Raw genomic sequence first — 20545 nt, 5'->3', positions numbered from 1 at the left:
CTTCTTAGAAATGAAGACCTAGTTTTATTATATCATAGAAGTAAAGTTAGCACCAACTCCTGCAATGGACATTTCATGTAAAAGGCATTTTGTACGAATAATAAGTAGGAATTTGCTTTTTAGTAATGAATAATTAGGAGCCTATTTACAAGACAATAGGTAGTTGTCCTTAACCCTTGCTTCAAGTTGGAATCATTTGGGCTGCTTTAAGAATGCTGATGCCCATGCTTTACCCCACTTGGGTTCGCCCAAGTGTTGGCATTGAAGAAAAAAATCCCCACAGGGGATTCCCAAGGTGCAGCTAATGCTGGGAACCACTGCCATTGAGTTTGTAAAAGAATTGAACAAAATACAGTGTGGGCATGGCCACAGCTATTTGGAGATGACATTGCTTGTGTGAGCCAAGAAGAAGGAAGGGGGTCAGACAAGGCAGCGAATTAATGGGGCCCTATGGCCCTGAAAATATTTGAATACATGGAGGTCTGCCTTTCCCGTATGAAGATACCTCCTTTATCACTTAAGGAAATCCAGTAGTAATGAAAATGGTATGCATGTTGTGCCTTAAAGAGCTTAAAATATATTCATGGTGATATTTACACTGGGGGAGCTTGGAAAATACCCCATATTTACTTTCTGCCTTTAATAACTTTCTGCCTTGTCCAGGTTGGTTCCAAGGACAATTTGGTTTTCTAGCGCTAGATTGGTCAAATTCTTTCCATAGTGTGCAAAATACTGAAGGTGGTAATTACACTAAGGAATGTTAATTTTTAAAACCTCAGACAGAAGCACAAGATGACTGACTTTCCCTCTGATTTAACAACATACAAGTTTCCAAGACAACCAGACTCAAGAGAGCTTTCTTTGGGGGAAGTGAGAGGGTTTCTCTGAAATCTTCTCCTCTCTGAACTCTTCAACATTGCTTTGTTCTCTTTAAATGCCACATTCATAACCTCACAATGCAATGACAGAGAGCTCAACTCTGGAAAGAGCGGCCAGCCTCGGGGAGGATATGGAGCCCAGCTGAGAAAAGAAGGAGCTCCCTGACTTGACTTCTCTTTTATGACAGTTCCATTTCTTCTGGTGTAGAAAACTAAGTGATGGTTGATCCCAGTGAAATGACAGTTCAGGCAAAATGTGTCGGGCTGGAAAGTTGCATTGATCAGAGCCCAACTGGGCTTTCAGATGAGAGCCACTAGTTCCCAGAAGAAAGCCATCAGCATCTACATGCAGGGAGCTCTCCCAACCACTGTGTTCATCTCTGTCCTCACAGGCATCCCCACCGAGGGGCCAAGGTCTGGGAAATGCCCTGCCAGTGGACGGCCACTCTAAGGAGCACCCGAACCTTTGCCATGTGGATTCCTCTTACACATGAAAGAAGAGATTCTCAACATGGCACCTTTCTATGTCTTATCTCCATACGGAAGCCAGAATGCCCAATTTAGTTCTCCACAGAGAAGGATGAAAGAGAAGGAAAACACCAGTGTCTCTGAGGTACTACCTCTCTCTTTTCAAATAGGAAAGAAGAAAAGAGTCAGGATGGGAGCATTACTTCTGAGAGAGAGTGCCCCAAAGACAGAGAGTACTGAGATCCGGTACTCTAGACGCCTGACACCTGTATGCCAAACTGACTTGACTTGTTGGTTGGATTCCAATCACTCTTAAACCCGGGAGTTGAGAATGTGGTTGTCAGGGTATTGGGAAAATGTCCTGACCACCAGTCAAAAGGCAGGAGGGTGGAGGTGTAGTGGGGAGGGAGCATGCTCTCTCTGCCCTGTTGATACCACAGGGTTGCCAGGGGCCATGGGGTCCCAGGGTACCCTGCTGTCACTTCTCCATGCCCTGGCATGGTAGGCATGACTCCAGGTGCAGTGCTGTGTGAAAAAGAGGAACAACAGGCAGTGAAGAAGAGGAAAGGGGGGAGCCCAGCTAGAGGAGAAGCTCTCCAATACCTCAGCTGCCATGAGGGGCAGCCCAAGCAGACCTTCCCTTAATTTTTCGACCCACTGTTTTTTTTTTCCATTGCCAACTATAAGGACCAAGCTTGGTTTTAGCTTTCCCTCCTCTTACTTTGGTTTTGAAATTTTTCTTCGCTCTTTCCCCACTTTTCTATACTTCGTTTTCTCGACTGTCTAGTCTATAGGATTTGGTCTATGGATTTTTGCATAATGTTCTAGGTAAGAAAATGCAAGATTATTTTAGTTGTGTGGATGCGGCTGTGATAATTAGAGAAAGAAGGCTTAGAGTAGTTGCTGAGGGATTTTTTTTCATGGGATATTAATTAGTGTTATGTGAAAAAAAAGAAGTTCAGTGGTTACATGAGTTTGAGAATTTCTTGGTTAAATAATGTTGACTAGACATCTCTACTGCAGGATGTGTTTTAGATTTTAGTGTCTTACTATTCATTGAGAAATATCTAGGAGTGGCATGCAGTGTGTGGTATCTTCCTATCTTTCTCTCTGTCCATCCATCCACCCACCATCCATCCAACCATCCATCCATCCATCCATCCATCCATCTATCTATCCATCCATCCATCCACCCTTCCATCCATCTATCTGTCATCTCCTTAACTACCATTAAATCTGTTTTCATGCAATTTCTTTGGCCTTGGTGTTTTATGGATGACACTTTGGGAATGCCGCCTTAGAAAATGCTGACAGCCAAATAAGGGAATAAGAATATATAACTCACCAACAACCCAAATGAACAATAGCAGAAGCAGTAAAATATAAACAGAGATGCTTTGAGGTCTGCCAATAATGTTGAGAATGTCCCTTCAGCTTTCTGACAGTCTGCTTCCCTGTATCTGAACCAAAGATTCAGGCTCTTGTGAGGAGGAAAGGGGAGGCCAAAGTACTAAGAAAGTACAAAGATACATAGATAGAGCCCATAAATGATAATGGTTATTCCAGGAGACCACTGCATGAAATACTGTCTATAAAATGCACTTTGTAAATTTCAAAACACACTGCAAATACTGGCCACATATTATCAGGAGTCTTTCTGGAATGTTGCATACCTGTTCTGGGTTATGATGTGGTATATACATTGCTCTTCCTTTCCATGGAATTCAAACCACCTTATTTGTGATATTTCATAAATAGAATGTGGAGCTGGAAAGGGCTGAAATATCATCTAATACAGGGGTGCCTGGGTGGCTCAGTGGTTTAAAGCCTCTGCCTTTGGCTCAGGTCATGATCCCAGGATCCTGGGATCGAGCCCCGCCTCGGGCTCTCTGCTCGGCAGGGAGCCTGCTTCCTCCTCTCTCTCTCTGTCTGCCTCTCTGCCTACTTGTGATCTCTCTCTGTCAAATAAATAAATAAAATTTTTTTAAAAAAGATCATCTAATACAGAGTTTTCATATACTAAGTGACACAATGGAGGCCCTGAGATTAGGCAACTTGTCCATGGTCAGTCAGTGGCAGAATCCAGATTACCAAGATTCTTCCTGTTCACCACATATTAAAAACCCACAACTTTGGGAATTTAGAAGGAAAAAAAATAATTTTGGGATCTTAATAACATTGGAGGATAATCTGACATTCTATGGGTTGAAGTGCTAATTCTTTAAGATTCCAAGAGTGCATGGCTACAATTCGTTCTTGCTCCCCACCTTCTCCAAGGCCTTTGTGCAGACTTGCCCTTGCTGTGTAAGACCAGCCCCACTCTGCCGTGTTCCCCTCCTCAGAAATCCTCCTTGCCTCCCCAGCTGGACTCTGCAAAACTTATTAGCCTCATGTTAGCTTAGATGGGTTTTCTGGTGGTGCGATGTGCATGATTCTATTGTGGACATGTAGAGTTTTATATTCCCATGAATATTCGCTTTTTATTCAACTTCAAGTGGGTCTTTTTGCCTCCTGTCTCTCTCAGATGGTAGTATTGGTAGTCAAGAAAGGAAAGAAGGCAGGCAGGATACTGGTATTTTTTCAGTACCTGTTATCTATCAGGGACCCTCATGTAAGTCATCTCATTTACCCTCTCATCATCCCTCCAGCCAAGGAGGAGATCGAGGCTAAGGATGGGCAGACCTCACCCAAGTGCCCAGCAGAGCTGGCATTCATTCAAGTTCAAGTCTGTCTGCTTCTAAAGACCCACGTCCTCTATGGCACCACACTGTCTGTTCTGCAAACCTTCCCTGGGGCCCCCAAGCACACCATAGATGCTCCCTAAATGTTTGCAAATCATGAGAGAAGTGCTTCCTCTACAACCTGGAGAATATTCACTTGCAAGTCTATACTGTGAAAGTCAATTTAAAAGTCCGTGGAAAATGTATCCCAAACCTGTGGGAAGTGAATTGAGGCTCAAACACAAGGAATAACGCTTGATGAGGCAAGCCCCAAGAAGATGGTATTACGTTAGCATAAACGTGGCTGTATTTTGCTCATTCGGAGCGAGGTGCCAGCCAGCCCATTTGGGGCATCTCAAATTGCCACTAAAACCTGCATCTATGCACCTGGAGGCGAAACGGCTTAGAAATATTCTGAACTAGACTTTGAGATTCGCTTATCAGCCCCATCCGACAGACGGTGATGGGACTGGACGTCGTGTGCGGCTCCAGCCTCATGGCTGCACTCGTTGCCGATGAGCCACAGATCTGCCCACTGTGATGCTCAGAGTGGGCGGCTTCCCTGGGGAAGTTATAACTTGCCATGTCCAAATGCAGCAATAATCTCTCCACCCTCTTTGAATCTGGCACCCCTCCTATCTATCGCTACTTGACGCGAGCTTCCGTAGTCAGTGGGGTGAACATGCTATCTGCTTTGTTAAACCCTTTTCTACATGATTTGACTAATCTACACAGCACTACCCAGAAATGGTAAATCTAGACAATGACAAAGAAGCACCACACTGTATAAGTATATTCTTTGTAAACTAATTTCCCCCCTGCCACTCTCAAAGCAATATAAACTTTGTTGTTCCTCCTGGATCTCAAATGCTTGTAATAAATTCTTTGAAATGTCAGTAATGTTGAACTGAGAGTTTTTTTTTTTAAAGGAGATTTTCTTTCTTTCATAAAAGGAAAGATTGTCCCTTGCAGACAATGTGGATAAATATGTTTTGTTTATTTTACTCAGTGCTGAGTATGGTTGGGTAAAGGGACTCCCGTTTCTCACCCAATCTCTTGCTGAAAGAGTGAATGATAAATGAAACTCTCAGTTTCCTGGACAGTAGTATAGCCAAATAAATTCATACTCTTTCATATATGTAGTATAATCAATAATGCTGCACACATTTATAGCCTATAATAAATATAAATATAAGTATCAATATAAACACTGTCACCAAACTCACTCATTTTCATAAAACCATAAACCAGTTCGGTGAAAAATGTCAACCAAATTAAAAACATTTCAATTCAATCAAAATGATTGGTTTATTAGACCCATGCATACACTATTTAGTGAGCATGGATTTCCACCATACCCCCCCTGCTCCGATCCACTCTCCAACACCCACCTGCCTTTCTACTGCACAAAATTTGGTACAACTGTCAAGTTCAACTGGAAAGTGGGATCCAAGACCTGGATGGAATTTATACTGGATGCAAAGTCACTGGCCTTGGAGGCTATTTGCCAACTAAATCATTTACGCAGTTGGTATCCAAATGGTGGGGGTTGAGGGTGAGGGCAGTGAGGCAGTCATTTCAGGCACAAAATTAAGCAGTTTCCCCTAAACCACAATTATCAAGATGAATCTAATGTGATATTTAAAAAAATCAAAATGAATGCAAAAGAATTCATGATCAACAAAATCAGTATTGCTGACTTTTTATCTTGCCTCAGACTCCAATATGACTCAAGGTTATTACTGATCCTATATCCAAAATTTTGATATCCAGTGCATCATGGATTTTGGCATTCATTTTGATTTTTAAAAATACTACATTAAAACACTATCGTCAGGATGCCTGCGTGGCTCAGTCAGTTAAGCGTCTGCCTTCAGCTCAGATCATGATCTCAGGGTCCTGGAATTGAGCCCCTCATCAGGCTCTCTGCTCAGTGGGGAGCCTGCTTCCCCCTCTCCCTCTGTTCACCCCCCCCTTTGTGGTCTCTCTTGCTTGTTCTTCCCTCTCTCTCTCACACACAAATAAATAAATTTTCAAAAATCTTTAAAGAAATATCTATCTTGACAATTGCATTTTTGGGGAGCACCTTGAATTTTGCATCTGAGTACATCCCTTGCTTCACTTTAGTTTTGGTCCAGGCCAGGAGAATTCTACACTGTGATTCAGCCTCATGTAGGCATGGAGATATCTGAGTTCTCTTAGAATAACCAAGGCCCCAAAGGGGTTATGTGACTATGCCTACAAGGGTAGCAGACTATCCCACCACAAAAGGTGTCACTTCAGCATGAGGATTATTTTGAGTTGAGGACAACTGAGAAGTAGATATAGGAAAAGCTCTCTAAAGAGGAACTCTTTTACACTGTTGGTAGGAATGCAAGTGTGGAGATTCCTTAAGAAATTAAAGATAGAGCTACCCTATGACCCTGCAATTGCACTACTGGGTATTTACCCCAAAGATACAGATGTAGTGAAAAGAAGGGCCATCTTTACCCCAATGTTCATAGCAGCAATGGCCACAGTCGCCAAACTGTGGAAAGAGCCAAGATGTCCTTCAACAGACGAATGGCTAAAGAAGATATGGTCCATATATATAATGGAATATTATGCCTCCATCAGAAAGGATGAATACCCAACTTTTGTATCAACAGGGATTGGACTGGAGGAGATTATGCTGCGTGAAGTAAGTCAAGCAGAGAGAGTCAATGATCTTATGGTTTCATTTTCTTGTGGAGCATAAAGAATAACACAGAGGATATTGGGAGAAGGAAAGGAAAAGTGAATTGGGGGAAACTGGAGGGAGAGATGAACCAGGAGAGACTGTGGACTCTGAGAAACAAGCTGAGGGTTTTGGAGGGGGGAGGGATGGGAAGTTGGGTGAGCCTGGTGGTGGGTATTAAGGAGGGCACGTATTGCATGGAGCACTGGGTGTGGTGCATAAACAATGAATCTTGGAACACTGAAAAAAAAATTAAATTAAAAAAAAAAAAAAGAAAAGAAAAGCTGTCTAGCATTCCTTATTTGCCAAAAGCAGGACATAAATGTGTTAAAATGTCCCTCCTTCCCCTTTCTACCAAGAAGGACAGCAGTTGGTGGCAAGGAACAACTGTAGACCTTTCTAGCATGAGAGGAATCGATAACAGATTTTGCCAAAATTAGCCTTTACTTTCTATGAAATTCTCAGTATAGGGGTGCCTGGGTGGCAAAGCCGGTTAAGCATCCTACTCTTGGTTTCTGTTCAGGTGGTGATCTCAGGGTCGTGAGATGGAGCCCCATGTCCAGCTTTGGGCTCTGGGCTCCACACTCAGTACAGAGTTTGCTTAAGACTCTCTCCCTCTCCCTCTGCCCCTTTCCATCACATGCATGCGCACGCATTCTCTCTCTTTCTAAAAAAAAAAAATCCAAAAAAAAAAAAAAAAAAAAGAAAGAAAAAAGAAAAAGAAAGAAAGAAAGAAAAGAAAAGAAAAGAAGGAATTTCCCCATATTTGCCTTCCCACAATCTGCCTTCCCAGGAAACTCCAAGTCCTTCTCCTTTGTCTTGTCACTTCTCTGCCAGTATATTGTTTTGCTAAAATGCTGTGTGAACCCACCCCCTCTGAGTTACTCCTCACTGAGTGCTCCCACCTGTGATGCCCAAGTTGATAAGCTCCTATTTATTTTCCTCCTGTTGGGTCTGTCTTTTGTTAGTCAAATTTATGGGCCCCAGCCTGAGAACCTGGAATGAAGAGAGAAAAAAGATTGTGTTTTTCCCCTGCACCTGTATGGGTCAGTCAACACAGTTTCAGAGGTTTGTAACCTAAAACTATAAGAACAATGGAAGGCAGAGCTCGAGAAAGTTTCATTTTACCCCCCTCCCTTTAGAGATGAAAAAACTTAGACCCACAGAGTTTTGACTAATCCCATGTTAAATTAAGACTAACCCCTAGAGAAAAAGGAGGTTGGCCCAGGGCACCGAGCCTTTCTTTTCTTTTTTTAAGTTTTATTTTTAATTCCAGTTAATTAACATAGAGCGTTCTTTAGAGCCTTTCTATAGAAAGAAGCCCTTTGGACACTATTTTCTTTCTTTCTTTCTTTCTTTTTTTTTTTTTTTAAAGATTTTATTTATTTATTTGACAGAGACACAGCGAGAGAGGGAACACAAGCAGGGAGAGTGGGAGAGGGAGAAGCAGGCTTCCCGCCAAGCAGGGAGCCAGACCCAGGACCCTGGGATCACAACCTGAGCTGAAGGCGGACCCTTAACGACTGAGCCACCCAGGTCTCTGTTTTAACAAGGGATACTGTACCACCCTCTCCATCACTCACACACTTTGGAACTTCGTACTGAAAGTCTGCCAGTGGGAAAATGTCCCAAATCAGATTAGGAGGCGGTGTCCGCTACATGGCACAGGTGGAATCTGGACACAGTTTTACTCCCGGATGCCTGAGTGGTAACAAGACCTTTACCTTGGCAAATGCACACGGTCGAGAACAATTTTACACTATCTCTCGAGCAACTTCACCTCTGAGGAGGTGACCATGCCCCTCATTCCTCATCCAAGCACAGATAACTTTCCCTCCCCTAACTGCTTCCACAGATCTCTCTCTCCCTCTGTTATTTATTAAAATGTGCAATACAACAAGAAAAGGAAAAGATTATCCTGCCTCCTGCCATGCAAGATGGCATGTGGAAGGCCAAGGTTAAATGCAGCATTTGGTTTCTTAAGCTTCTCTAATGCATAGGTGTGGAAAAGCAATCTGGGACCAGAGCTTACAGCGGTGACTGTCTAAGGATAAAAACTTGACTTTAATTTGGACTCTCTGGCTAAGATAAAATCTGCTTCTGCTATCATTATCCCACTTATGTTTGTCCCCACTCTCTTTCCACTCTGCCACCCAGCTGAGTGGGAAGAAATTAACATGACCTTGAAGAATACCCAGAGACTCCTTAGGACCATCACGTTTTCAGTGGCCAGTACAGAGGCCTACGAACATTTACATAGACTCCGGGGCCTGAAAGGGATCTTAAAAATCATCCAGACCACACATTTAACAGACGAGAAAAATTAAGTCCAAGAGCTCATGTGACTTGTCCCAAATGGTCAGCTAGTTGGAAGAAGGGTCAGACGAGTATGAAACCTCAAAACCGGGAGCTCCCTTCCCAGGGCACCGTGACTAGGCTTCAACCATGGCCGGCTCACCCCCAGATCACTGACCAAGGAACATGCACACATCGGGGCGTTTATATACATTTAGAATTTCTCTCGGGCCAATAAAAAGTCCCAAGGAATGGGATAAAGACAAGCCATCTCAAAGGTCACAGAAAGGAGGTATTTCAATATTCTTCGGTTTATAGGGGCTTTATCCAGATCAAAATTATGTACTGAAATTAGAACTGAACATTTTTTTCCTACCTAGGAATGAGACCCTCTGTTTTCTGCCCCTGAAGTTGCTCCCGTTTATGTTTTTGATTTGCTCCTACCCAACACACTCTGTTTTTCTAGTTTTAGATTCCAGCACAGCCCATGGCCAGTGGGTTAGAGGAAAAAGATGAAGTGTGGATTGATATTTATCCAGGAACCTATGGATTAAATTCAACCCACCAACGTGTTTTGTAAATCCAATCTGTTTTTCTTATTTATACTGGGAAGTGTAAATCCTCTCTTCACCCCTGCTGAGAATGAATTTGTGGGTGGGTAGCCTTTGAGCCTCAATGTAAAGACAGCCCTCCAGGGGCCAGATGCTGGTATTCATGCTGGACAGCGGGCTCCCTTATAACCCTGAGCAACCAAGATTAGTTCTCGGAAGTGACCATCCTAGAGACTCCTATGTGTCTGGAAGCAACAACTGGGTTTTGCAAATGCAGTCAATTTCATGGACTTGAGTAAAAGGGTGAAAACCTTATATGGCAGTCTTAGAGAAAAACCTGACAAGAACTATTTGAAGAATTTCAGTCTAGAGTGATACTCTCTGCCAGCACGATTCATCTTTTTTCTCATCTCGAGAAATGACCTCACCCAATTAGACCCACACAAACCACTGCTCTTAATTTATTTTTTTCCTGAAGATACAACAGCCTCTGCACACTGTAGAAGTAATTATTATCCTTCAAAGTTTTTGGTTTTTTAAACCTCCTGCATTACTGGTTCTCCCTGACAACCTAGGTTGCGTTGTTCTTAACTACTCTCTCTCAAGCAGAGTTGGAAAAACATAGGACAAAGCTCACATGAAAATAAAGAATCACAAAATCGAATTTAAACTGTCACATATGAATTTAGCTGATCTTTGTTCCCCTTAATAATATTCAAACAAAAACACTGTGTTCTCGTTCATGAAGATCATTACCTTTGAGAGTTAAATATCTTCGCAGGTCCTTTTAAATTTTCTCTTTAAAAAGTTCAAACATTTAATGTTCCACAAACTCAAAAATCCTTCAACTAGTGTAGAAAAAACTGGTATTTCAAAACCATGGAATTCATTTCCTTTACATATGTCTATCATGAAGGGAAAAATCCTTTTATGCCCACTGATATATATTTATTCAAAATTAGTTCTCTATCTACTCGGTAAAATTTTTAAAAGCTCTACAGATTCATTCCTTCAGTGGTCATCCATTAGATCTACAGAAGTTACAACGTATTCATTAAGTTTATAAGTTAAAACCCCAAGAGCAAAAAATGAGAATATTCTCTCAAGGTTGTAATGTAAGGAATGAAATGTGGCTCCAAGCCTTCATTTCTTGCAATAATAATACAAAACAAAACGTAGCCCCTGGACTTTCATAGGAAACCATTAGGACAACTTTGGGAAATTCTCCTAGTAGGATTTATTTCCATGGGGTGGATTGGTCACCTCATCCACAAGTCCTGTCAACAGCCATTCAGATGGGTTGTCTACACCTGGCTTTTACTGGCCAATAGAGATCTATAAGATGTTGACAATATTCCGAGAAGACTGTTGTCCACAGAGTTCAGAGTTTCACTCCACCGTAATGAACACCGGATTCTACATGACAACAGAGGACTGAGCTAAGCAACCTCACCCCTCAGAGAAGGACACATTTTTTCTTTGGTAATTTCACCTGTTTAGGTGGCTCAGGTAGAAGAAGTCTTTAACAGGACGGTGTATATATAGGCCCGTCAAATTTAACTGCTCCTGAAAAGCATTAAACTCATTCTTTGGAATAACAGAGTTGAATTCCAAACACTAAAAACATTGGGACAGCTACGATTGTGCATCTTGTAAGTTTAATCGTACCTTTTTTCTCTGTAGATGTCAAGTGCACACTGAAGATGTTTATAGCTTGTGTTCATGTCAGTCCCAGGTCAAAGGTATTACGCTGTCTCACACTTGTAAGATTTTAAAAAACACATCTTCAAAACCGACTCAAGAGAGTGTTCACGTTGAAAGTAGTCATGACCCAAGTGCCAGGGAAAACGCGATTACTCATCTCACTCAAATGCTTTCATTTCCAAGAAAACTTTGGGCCACCATTGAGAATTCAAGTTCACAGAAACAAAGTTAAGGGACAACAAACAAAGTCAGTTCTTAAAATACTAAGTCTCTAATCCACTTGCCTTTCTGTCCGTGTGTCATTCTAGCGTGACCTTGCATACTTTGCTGTTGGGGACCTAAGGATGCAGTGTGACTGTCGCCCTCAGGTAGGGGAGGGCTGCCTGTGTCCCACACTGAGGATCAAGGAGGAGGTTGAGCTGGCATTTGAAATGAGCGCCCAGGCTGCTCACTTGGTACTAAATCGTTGGTCATCTCACTGGGGAGCCCATAATTATGTAAGTCAAAACCTGCGCTATTAATTTCTGGACTGGAGGTGTTGACGTCATGGCCATTATGTTTTGAAGCTAATTTATTTTAAAGGCATCTAAGTTAAGAATGGCTTTCTGAACTTTAAAGTTATGTACTCCCGAATGAGGGGAGATTAAAGATCAGCTTTCATAATTAGCCTGAATATCTTTTTTTTTTTTTTTTTTTTGATGCCCACAGCCTCAAGGTAATAAAGTAAATGTCCGGAAGCTTTATTATTTTATAAAGATGTGGATTTGTTGGGGCTCCGTGCATCATTTTAGAGGACTTGTTAGAGCATGGTTGGAATGGTTGGAATCTGGGACACAGACTGGGGCTGAATTTCTTTACCCTCTTAACCCCAGAGAGTCTTTAGAAAAATAGAAACAAAAGAGCACAAAGTACTTAAGGTAAGACACTGTTGTATTCATAATATAGAGAAATAACCACCATGCCTCATGGACAGGAGATGCAGTTCTCCACGGGGCTACAAAACTGTGCTAGTAATAATTTTAATTGGATGCTATCTTTGCTGCCTTCAGAAAGTATCATAAAATGGAATTATTACGGGCTACAAGTGCACTTCCAGTGCCGGCCTCTCACAGGAGGAAAGAGAAAACATTTATCCATCCGAGGGCAACATCAGCGGGCGTCTATTTGTTTCGTTTACATGCCTCCCCAGCTGCCTGCTCTCACTTCCTCCTCCCTGGGTCTGAGAGATCAATTCGAATTAGGCGCTGTGGACCCGGATGCCAAGTTTTGCAGGCCCTGGGCTTCGGTGGGGGGTCGGGGGAGGTGTGGGGTGCTGGGGGGCGCGGGGGGGTGACGCCGCCCGAGGGCAGGGCCCGGGGTCGGCAGGGCGGGGCGGGGAGCATACCTGCAGAGGATTGGGTGGCGTGAGCGGCGACGGAAGGCCATGTCCCGGAGACTGGCTGGGTTTCTGAGGGGGGCTTGCACTCTGCTGAGTTGGAGACGGTTGGTTCTGGTTCTGGTTCTGGTTCTGGGGGTGGGGGTGGGGCTGCTGGGGCTGAGCGGGCGGAGCCGGCGGCTGCTGGGAGGCGGGAGGCGGCTGCTGGGGCGGGGCGGGCTGGGGCTGCGGCTGCGGGGGCTGCGGGGGCGCGTGCGGCCCGGGCGGCGGGTGCTGGCCGGCGGGCGGCGGCGGCGGCGGCGGCGGCTGGAGCTGCTGGAGCTGCTGGAGCTGCTGGAGCTGGGAGTTCAGGGATGAGGTAGCTACAAGGAGAGAAAGGGAACGTGGAGTTGAGACACGCGCGACCACAGCTGGCGGGGTCTCCGACAGCTTGTCCGGCGCGAGCCGCGAGGGGAAGAGTTTGCTCGCCCGCCCTCGTCTCTTCCGGGCTGGCGAGGGTCGTGGGGGCACTGGGAGACAAGAGTCCCTCCGAGGGGGAGACTTTGCCGTTGGGAGGGGACCATCCTGTCCCCCATCAGGCATGACTTTCAAGGGCGCCGAGCAGAGTCAGGCAGGGCTGCGCCCGAGGTGGGAGTAACGTCTCCTCGCTTTCTCTCTCTTCCTTCGCACACTGGCCTGGGAAAGCCACGGAGGCTTTCAAGATTGGCTTTCCAGTGTAAAAGTTCAGCCCCTTTAGTTCTTTTGGCAAATGCCCGGCCGGAGTGAAGAACAGAAACTGAACTGTAATCTGCTTTGGATCACAGGTCCCATCAACGGCGTCTCTCCCACCCGCCGCTTCAGACCTCCCCAGTTTGCACAGACATCTTAGTTTCAAGTTTCTACCATTTTGGTGGCTTTTTTTTTTTTTTTTCTTAAACGTGGCACATGCTTCTTGGCTTTGCAGAGACAAAAGCCTGAGTCTGAATATTTTGTCTGCTGATCAAAGAGACAGAACCCCGTCACCCCTCCCCTCCACACGGAAGGGTCAAAGTAGGCTACTGCGAACTCTGCAGTGGTAACTAGACATGACCTGTCAGCACCTCCAAAACAGGCCAGGAACTGAAAGAACAAAATCATCTTTTTAAGATTTCCTTGTTATTAGAAAAGTAAGGTGAGCTTCTTCACACTAAACACACCAAATTCGTTCTATGCCCATCTAGCACTGGACAGTTTCTGCAGCAGGAAGACTGTGAGTTTGGCCAATGAATGATCTAGAGAAAATTATTGCCACAAGTTCACTTCCTCCTTTACCTGAATCTCAAGCTAAAAGCTTTCTGACACGCCTACAAACACATACAAGGATCAATGTTGAACCCATAGGTCTTGACTGAAATGTTTTCCTGCTTTTCCTTTACTTAGAATTAATTAGTCAACAATTTGAACAGTAATAACTCCTGTTTGTAACATTAAGCTAGTTCCTATTTTTTTTTTTTTTTTTAAGTGCTCCTTTAGGGACGATTGAGTGGTTCAGTCAATTAAGCATCTGCCTTGGGCTCTGGTCATGATCCCAGTGTCCTGGGATAGAGTTCACATCAGGCTTCTTGCTCTGTGGGGAGCCTGCTTCTAAGTCTGCCCTTCTGTTGCTTGTGTGCATGCTCTCTTTCTCTCTCTCTGTCAAATAAATAAATAAATAAATAAATCTTTTTAAAAAATGCTCCTTTAGAAAAAATCCAGTGGTTCTGTAAAGTGGAATATTGCATTACCTGCCCTCACACAACAAATAAGTTCTTGAGAAGTGTGTGCACATTGAACCCTATGTTGAGGACACCTAGAGGATGTGGTAAGAAAATCAAGCAGTGACTGTAAATTTAAGAATCATTTTGTTAAATTTATTGAACATCAGCAAGGCACTAGTACTGTGCCAGGCAGTATGTAGGATTTAATCCTGCCTTCAAGGAGTTCATAGTCTATTTATGGAGATAAGATTAACTCATAAAAAAAACAATCAGGTCTGGGAGTAACTGTTATAGAGCCCTACTGACGGTAGACCAGAAGGACCCAGGGAATCAGGCCAGGGGTTTTCTGTGGGTTAGAGAGGCCAAGGCAGTGTCCATGGAGGTTGTGGAACGAGAGCAGAGAGGGTTCAAGAGAGAGAGGGTCATTCCTCGAAAGGAAGGAAGAGAGGATATTACGGTCTGGAATGTGAGAAATAGCCAGATGACACAGCATGGCTTAAGTGATATTTCTGAAGGACAATGTGGAGAACGGAGTGCCAGCAACAGAGGCTCTGGGAAGTTTGAATGACTTTAAACCTTAGAGAAAGCGGAGAGCTTATCTTTTGAAAGTGGTGCAAAGATCGCTCCCAGTTAGCCGCCGGTGTTAAGTCAGATTTTAAACATATAATCCGGTTTATTAGTATTTCTTTTTAAATTGGGTTTGTTCAAAGCCAGGCACACTTGTATTGGCGAAATGGTAGCTTGACAGTTCCCAGGGGCACCAAATACCTATCTGTGCTCTCGGGTCCCTTGTAGAGCTTCCCTGTTGGACGGGTTGGGACGGCCAGTGCTCGCTGGGTTGGTGAATGACTCTAGGTCTATTCAGCACTTGGTGCAGTGCGTGTCCTGCCTTGCATGGAAGTCCGGGGTGCTCTGGGACTCCAGAGGTAGAGAGAGTATGTATGAGACAAGGCCATGAAATACCCAGTCAGTGGGAACTCTGAAGCTTCTGCTCCGTTTTGCAGCAAACCTAAAAATGCTCTGAGAAATTAAGTCTCTCTGGAAAAAGTACCCTTTCTTCCCATGTATTGGAACCTCAAGAGAATGGCCTGATTTTATCACCCGCACATTCCTGTTATACAAAATCACATTTTATTGAAGATTTGGGAGCCCCGCTCAATTCTGACCTCCCAGGATCTCCCGCAATCTGTAGGGTCCCAGGAGAATGGGGTTTGATCCTTCCTTTTGGTGAGTTTACAGATTTTGGGAATCTGATTGCATCTGGCCTCCTGCCTGATTCAAATCAAGCCTGTCCTGCTTCCTTTCAGGTGAGGGGCACATAAGTCAGTGCTTATTTTCATGGTTGACTTAAATACTATGCTGTTTCATTTTGGTTAGAAAAGCATTTATCTAAATCAGCATTTAGAAGCAGGATAGACTGGGGAATATTGGCAGACAGATATTGGCAGATGGGTAGGTGCAGCAGACCCTAACCTACTAATGAGACAACATTCCAAATGCGTCTTCGTTCCTTTATGTTGGTGCGTTCACGCTGCTTGGCTATTTCTTTCCTATAATCTGCAGCTTGCCTGGAAAGGCATTAAATTAAGCTAAACAAAACTTCTTTGAGTTACATAAACTAATTTGGCATCTTCAAGCAAAAAATGGTGGACTATAAAATATGTCCAGGTATGTACTGGGTGCAAAGAAAGGCACAAGGGAGTGATACAAGAATGTAACTCTGGTCTGAAGAACTAAAGCCACGTACGTAACAATATGCAAGCAAAAGCTTAAAAAAAGTGGTAAAGCAGGGAGCGTCTAAAGGGCTCATTGTGTAAAGCATACTAAGATACGGACACAAGGTAGGAGGGTTCAAAGACATTTAACTACAGAGAATGTGGATAAAATGAAGATTTTTAGGGATGAAACCCTGACCTTATGCATGAAAGATTAGAGATTTTTATGGTAGATGGTAAATATAAAATGTAACTACAATACCAATAGCTATGAAAGAAAAAGAGATGCATAGAAATATACATTAGGGCATTTAACTTTTTTTTTTAACTTACAATGTTAAAAAAGAAACATAAAATAAAACTCCAGCAAACTCTGAATTTCCTAGAGAGAACACTATGGCAAAATCTGTGGCTCGAAACCTCCCAAATAATTTAATATGACAAAGGAGTAGCCAAGAATCCTCCATTTCTCCATTTGCTCAGTTTCTATTTATCAACTGTACATTAGAAAAAATTTCTTCTTCTGAATCTTTGTGAGGGGTTTCCTTGGAAGTCTCACACGTAATAGAGCCATACCACCAAAGGAATCAATTACATTGGCTGGGATTTACGTAGACTACTTCCAAGGCTGGGGAATGGAAAAGGGGAAGCATCATGCATATCCGTGTTTGAAGGGCAAGTCCACAGAAGATTCTGGAAGATGCATATCTGCATTGGAAGGGCAAGTCCACAGGTGTGTTTTATGCCTTCAAGATATTTGAAACATCTTAGGATAACAGAAAGCAAAATGGCAAATACTACAGGAAGTGTTCACTTTTGTTAACACCAAGTATAACATTGTACTCATATAATCACTCCATCTGGGATCTCAACCTCAGCATTTCCTTGCCCTTTCCAGGGTTCAAGCAAATGTGGGCTCTGTTGGCAAACTGGTGATTTGGGTTTGACGGTGGGTAGGAAAGAAGTACAAGCTATTACTTAACTGTTGATGCCATACCTCTGGGCATGTCTGGGAACTAGAGGAGCCTCATAGAAATGCATTTACAGAGGGTAGAGCACTCATGCTAAGGAGAAGGAACCGGGAGAGGGCTTCTCATTGAAAGTGCCCAGAATCCTGAAAAGAGCAGCATGGTAAAGACTACTCAAATTCATCCTTAGCCCTGTCCCCTGGTGCAAGCCTGCTCCTAGGGAAACAGAGGGCACCAAGTAAAAACAGAAAGGGCAATGTGTGATGCAAATTGTAAGAAGCAAGATGCCAAAGGCCATATACTGTATAATTCCATTTATATGAAGTGTGCAGAATAGGTGAATCCGTAGACACAAAAAGCACATTATTGGTCACTAGGACCTGGGGGTGGGGAATGGAGAGTCACTGCTGACAGGTATGGAGTTTCTGGAAAGGGTGATGAAAAGTTCTAGAAGTAGGTAGTGGTGGTGGTTGGACATCACAAATGTACTTAATGCCATGGAATGTACACCTTAAAATGGTTAAAATGACAAATTTTATGCCATGCATATTTTACTGCAATAATAAAAAAAGCTGTTTTTCTATATCCACACACTGGGGACCAAGATATACTGTCTTGGGATGCCACAAGGGGAGAGGACAATCCTTCTCCACTCTGCACATCTTTGCGGTTCCAAGGGCTCAGGGAGGCACCAGCAAAAGTTGTGCCTGGTGGAGCAGAGGGAGAGACACAGGTGGGGCCTCTGGTAAGAGAATGTCTCATCTACACTTAGACATTGGGCAGCTGCCTCACTGGGCTCATCTTGACATTTTAAGGAAAGTAACCAAGTAGGGTATCAGCTTATGTTGCCCATAGAACTCTGTGACATTGTCGTCTCTGGAGTATTATTGGTGGCAGTGAAGAGTTCTCTAGATAGATTTGTCCTTCATTGGAAACAATGACTAGACTCCTAGATCCATTCAGTTTTACAAATCAATGGGCTCATGGGTCTCCAAATAGAAAACTCACTCTTCCTAATGTGGCCTTTGCTTCCCTAATGCTGTATTTATCATTCATGTTTGTTGCTCACTAAAATCCCTAGGAGAAGCAAAAAGAACAGAATCTAGGACAGCCCAACCAGAAGAACTTAAATTAGTAAAACTGGATATTTGCCCTCCCCTGGTTCCCCAGAAAATAACATCCAAGATGGCAGAAGCAAGTGCACAGGTCAGGAACCCTTCATTTCCCTGATTAAGGGCGTTTTCAGCCTGCACCAGTAGACAGAAGCTTCGCTAAGTGGGTGGGAAAAAGAGTGTGCCCAGAAGGGAGGACTTCGAAAAAGTGCAGAAGGTGAACTTTGGGGGAAAACTGTTTTTATTTTTGGCAATAGTATTAAAAACAAGCAAAATCAGTTCTGCTTCAGAGTATGACATACTCATCTCACATGTGGTCTTTGTTACCATCTCCAGAGATATCTTTAATCTGTTGTTTGTTTCTTTTGCACTTAAGGCAGAGATCTCAATATCTTTCGGATAGCAAGAGAAAACAAAGAGAAAAATACTCTTCCAATTAAAAATCCCTACAAATTACCAGCTAGTGCTGAACCATGCAAGCTTCTTTCTTCTGTGGGTTGTCTTTTGGCCAGCTCTAGGCAGCCTATCTCAAATTGTGGACAGAATCACTTGGGGAGCTTATTAGAAAAGTCAGTTCCAGAGAGTAGGCCAAAATCTGCATTCTAAAGCACCACCCAGGGGGTCTGGAGCCCTTGCCATTGGGGGTCCCAGCAGCCCAGACCAGAGGGAGTGGCTCTTCCCCTAGCCTTCAACTGGAGCAGCTTGCTTTGCCATCTCTCCATAACTTTGAGAATGTTCTTCTGAAAAATGAATCTGTTCTTCCACTAGCAAAAAAATATTGAAATAAAATCACTGTTTGGGAAAAAAGGGAAAACAGACACCTGGGAATCTTTCAGTATCTTTAGCATATTTTTTAGATATGAGGGCAATTTGCCACCCGTTACTGCCTTTGTGGACATATTTGGGGCTATTCTTGTTGGAGTATTTTTACAAGTATTTAAGTATGAGACATAATGTTAGCTTTCAGATGCTGCATTAAACAAGGAAGATTAAAAGCAAAGGAGCACCCATAGCAAAGCAAAAGGAAGAAGTTGCAGCACGGGCCATCCCAAAGGCAGCCGCACCTTCCCAGAATGCATCAGGGAGGCTGGGGACTCATAGGTGGCTGGGCCTGCTGGAATGTCTAGCAGGATTTGCCAGGGAGCCCTTTGGTGACAGCTGATCTCCTACCATCACCACAGCTAGGACAACCTAAATTCTCAGGAAAAATCATGGGAAGGCTCTCCTCTAAAGAAATTGAAAAGCATGTCTGGGGAAGAATTAGGATTTCCAATGTGGATGTAGGCACATCAAAGTAAAGTTCTCTTCTTATGTACCCTAAAAAAGCCAGTCAGTTCCCAATCTCACCCCAATACACTGAGCTATCAACACTCTTCCAAGCCCTTAGGAAGCCATTCCAGTTTCCAACTGTGTTCCAACCAAGTTGGAAGAAGAGAGGACCAATTGGATACTTTCCCATTAAATTGCAGAATACCAAAGATAAAGATTTTTTAAAAGCTTAGAAAAATTTCAGAGAGACAAGAGGCAATCTACAAAGCAATGTAAGTCAAACTAGCATTAGACCTCCCATTAGCAAAACCATATGGCTAAGATCAGAGGAGCACTGCCTTCAAAGTTCTGAAAGAAGATGATTCCCAGCCAAAAGTTCTATTGCTGGCTCCACTTTCTGTCAAAAGCAAGAGCAGAGTAAGGCCCATTCTGGAAATTGTCAAAGCTTATACATCCTATCTTTACACACCTTTTTCTTAGGAAATTAAAAGGTACTTCAACAAAATAAGGTGGTGAGCCAAGAAAGAGGAATATTTAGGACCCAGGGAGCAGTGTGTGACACACAGGCTAGAAATACCAGAAGCCCCACTACAACCCTGTCTGGAAGTTCTAGAAAGCAATGAGTCTAGATTGCAGCATGAAGTCAAGGTTTAGGTGAACTCTCTCCAGAAAAAAAAGGAAGATTCCATAGAAGTGGTAGAATATATAAAACCATGGAAGAATTTGAAAATATGGAAAAAAAGAAAGGAAACTAGAAACTTTAGCAAAATCAAAAGCTCTTTGGGAAAGCCATGATCAAGAAATGAAAGGGTCGTTCCAAATCAGAATAAGAAATCACTGAGCTCCAAGGAGAAAGGTGGAACCGGTTCAATGCTGTAGAAAAAGAAGAAGCTGGAAGATGGTAGCCACTTCCTAAAAAAAGTATACATTTCTTCTCACAATAAAAAAAGATGGATAATAAGATACTTCAGGCAAGACAAACAAACAATATAAGAACAAGGTATGGTTTTATAAGAAACAATAAAAGAAACAGACAACATGACCCAGTTGTGCAGTGAG

General features: G+C 43.2%; 1 protein-coding gene across 4 annotated transcripts in view; it reads right to left on the bottom strand.

Annotated features, from left to right (window-relative positions):
* Positions 1-20545, bottom strand: part of POU6F2 (POU class 6 homeobox 2) — a 419114-nt gene that overhangs the window by 102264 nt on the left and 296305 nt on the right. For all 4 annotated transcript variants that reach the window (XM_032874946.1, XM_032874948.1, XM_032874947.1 and 1 more), the window contains exon 5: positions 12717-13069. In XM_032874946.1, the coding sequence (XP_032730837.1) occupies positions 12717-13069 (353 nt within the window). The remainder of the gene's footprint in view (positions 1-12716; positions 13070-20545) is intronic.

The sequence above is a fragment of the Lontra canadensis genome, unplaced genomic scaffold (assembly GCF_010015895.1).
Source record: "Lontra canadensis isolate GAN:19392208 unplaced genomic scaffold, GSC_riverotter_1.0 scaffold54, whole genome shotgun sequence".
NCBI classification, from domain to species: domain Eukaryota; kingdom Metazoa; phylum Chordata; class Mammalia; order Carnivora; family Mustelidae; genus Lontra; species Lontra canadensis.
The sequence above is the reverse complement of the archived record's forward strand: the minus strand, read 5'-3'. Positions and strand labels throughout refer to the sequence as shown.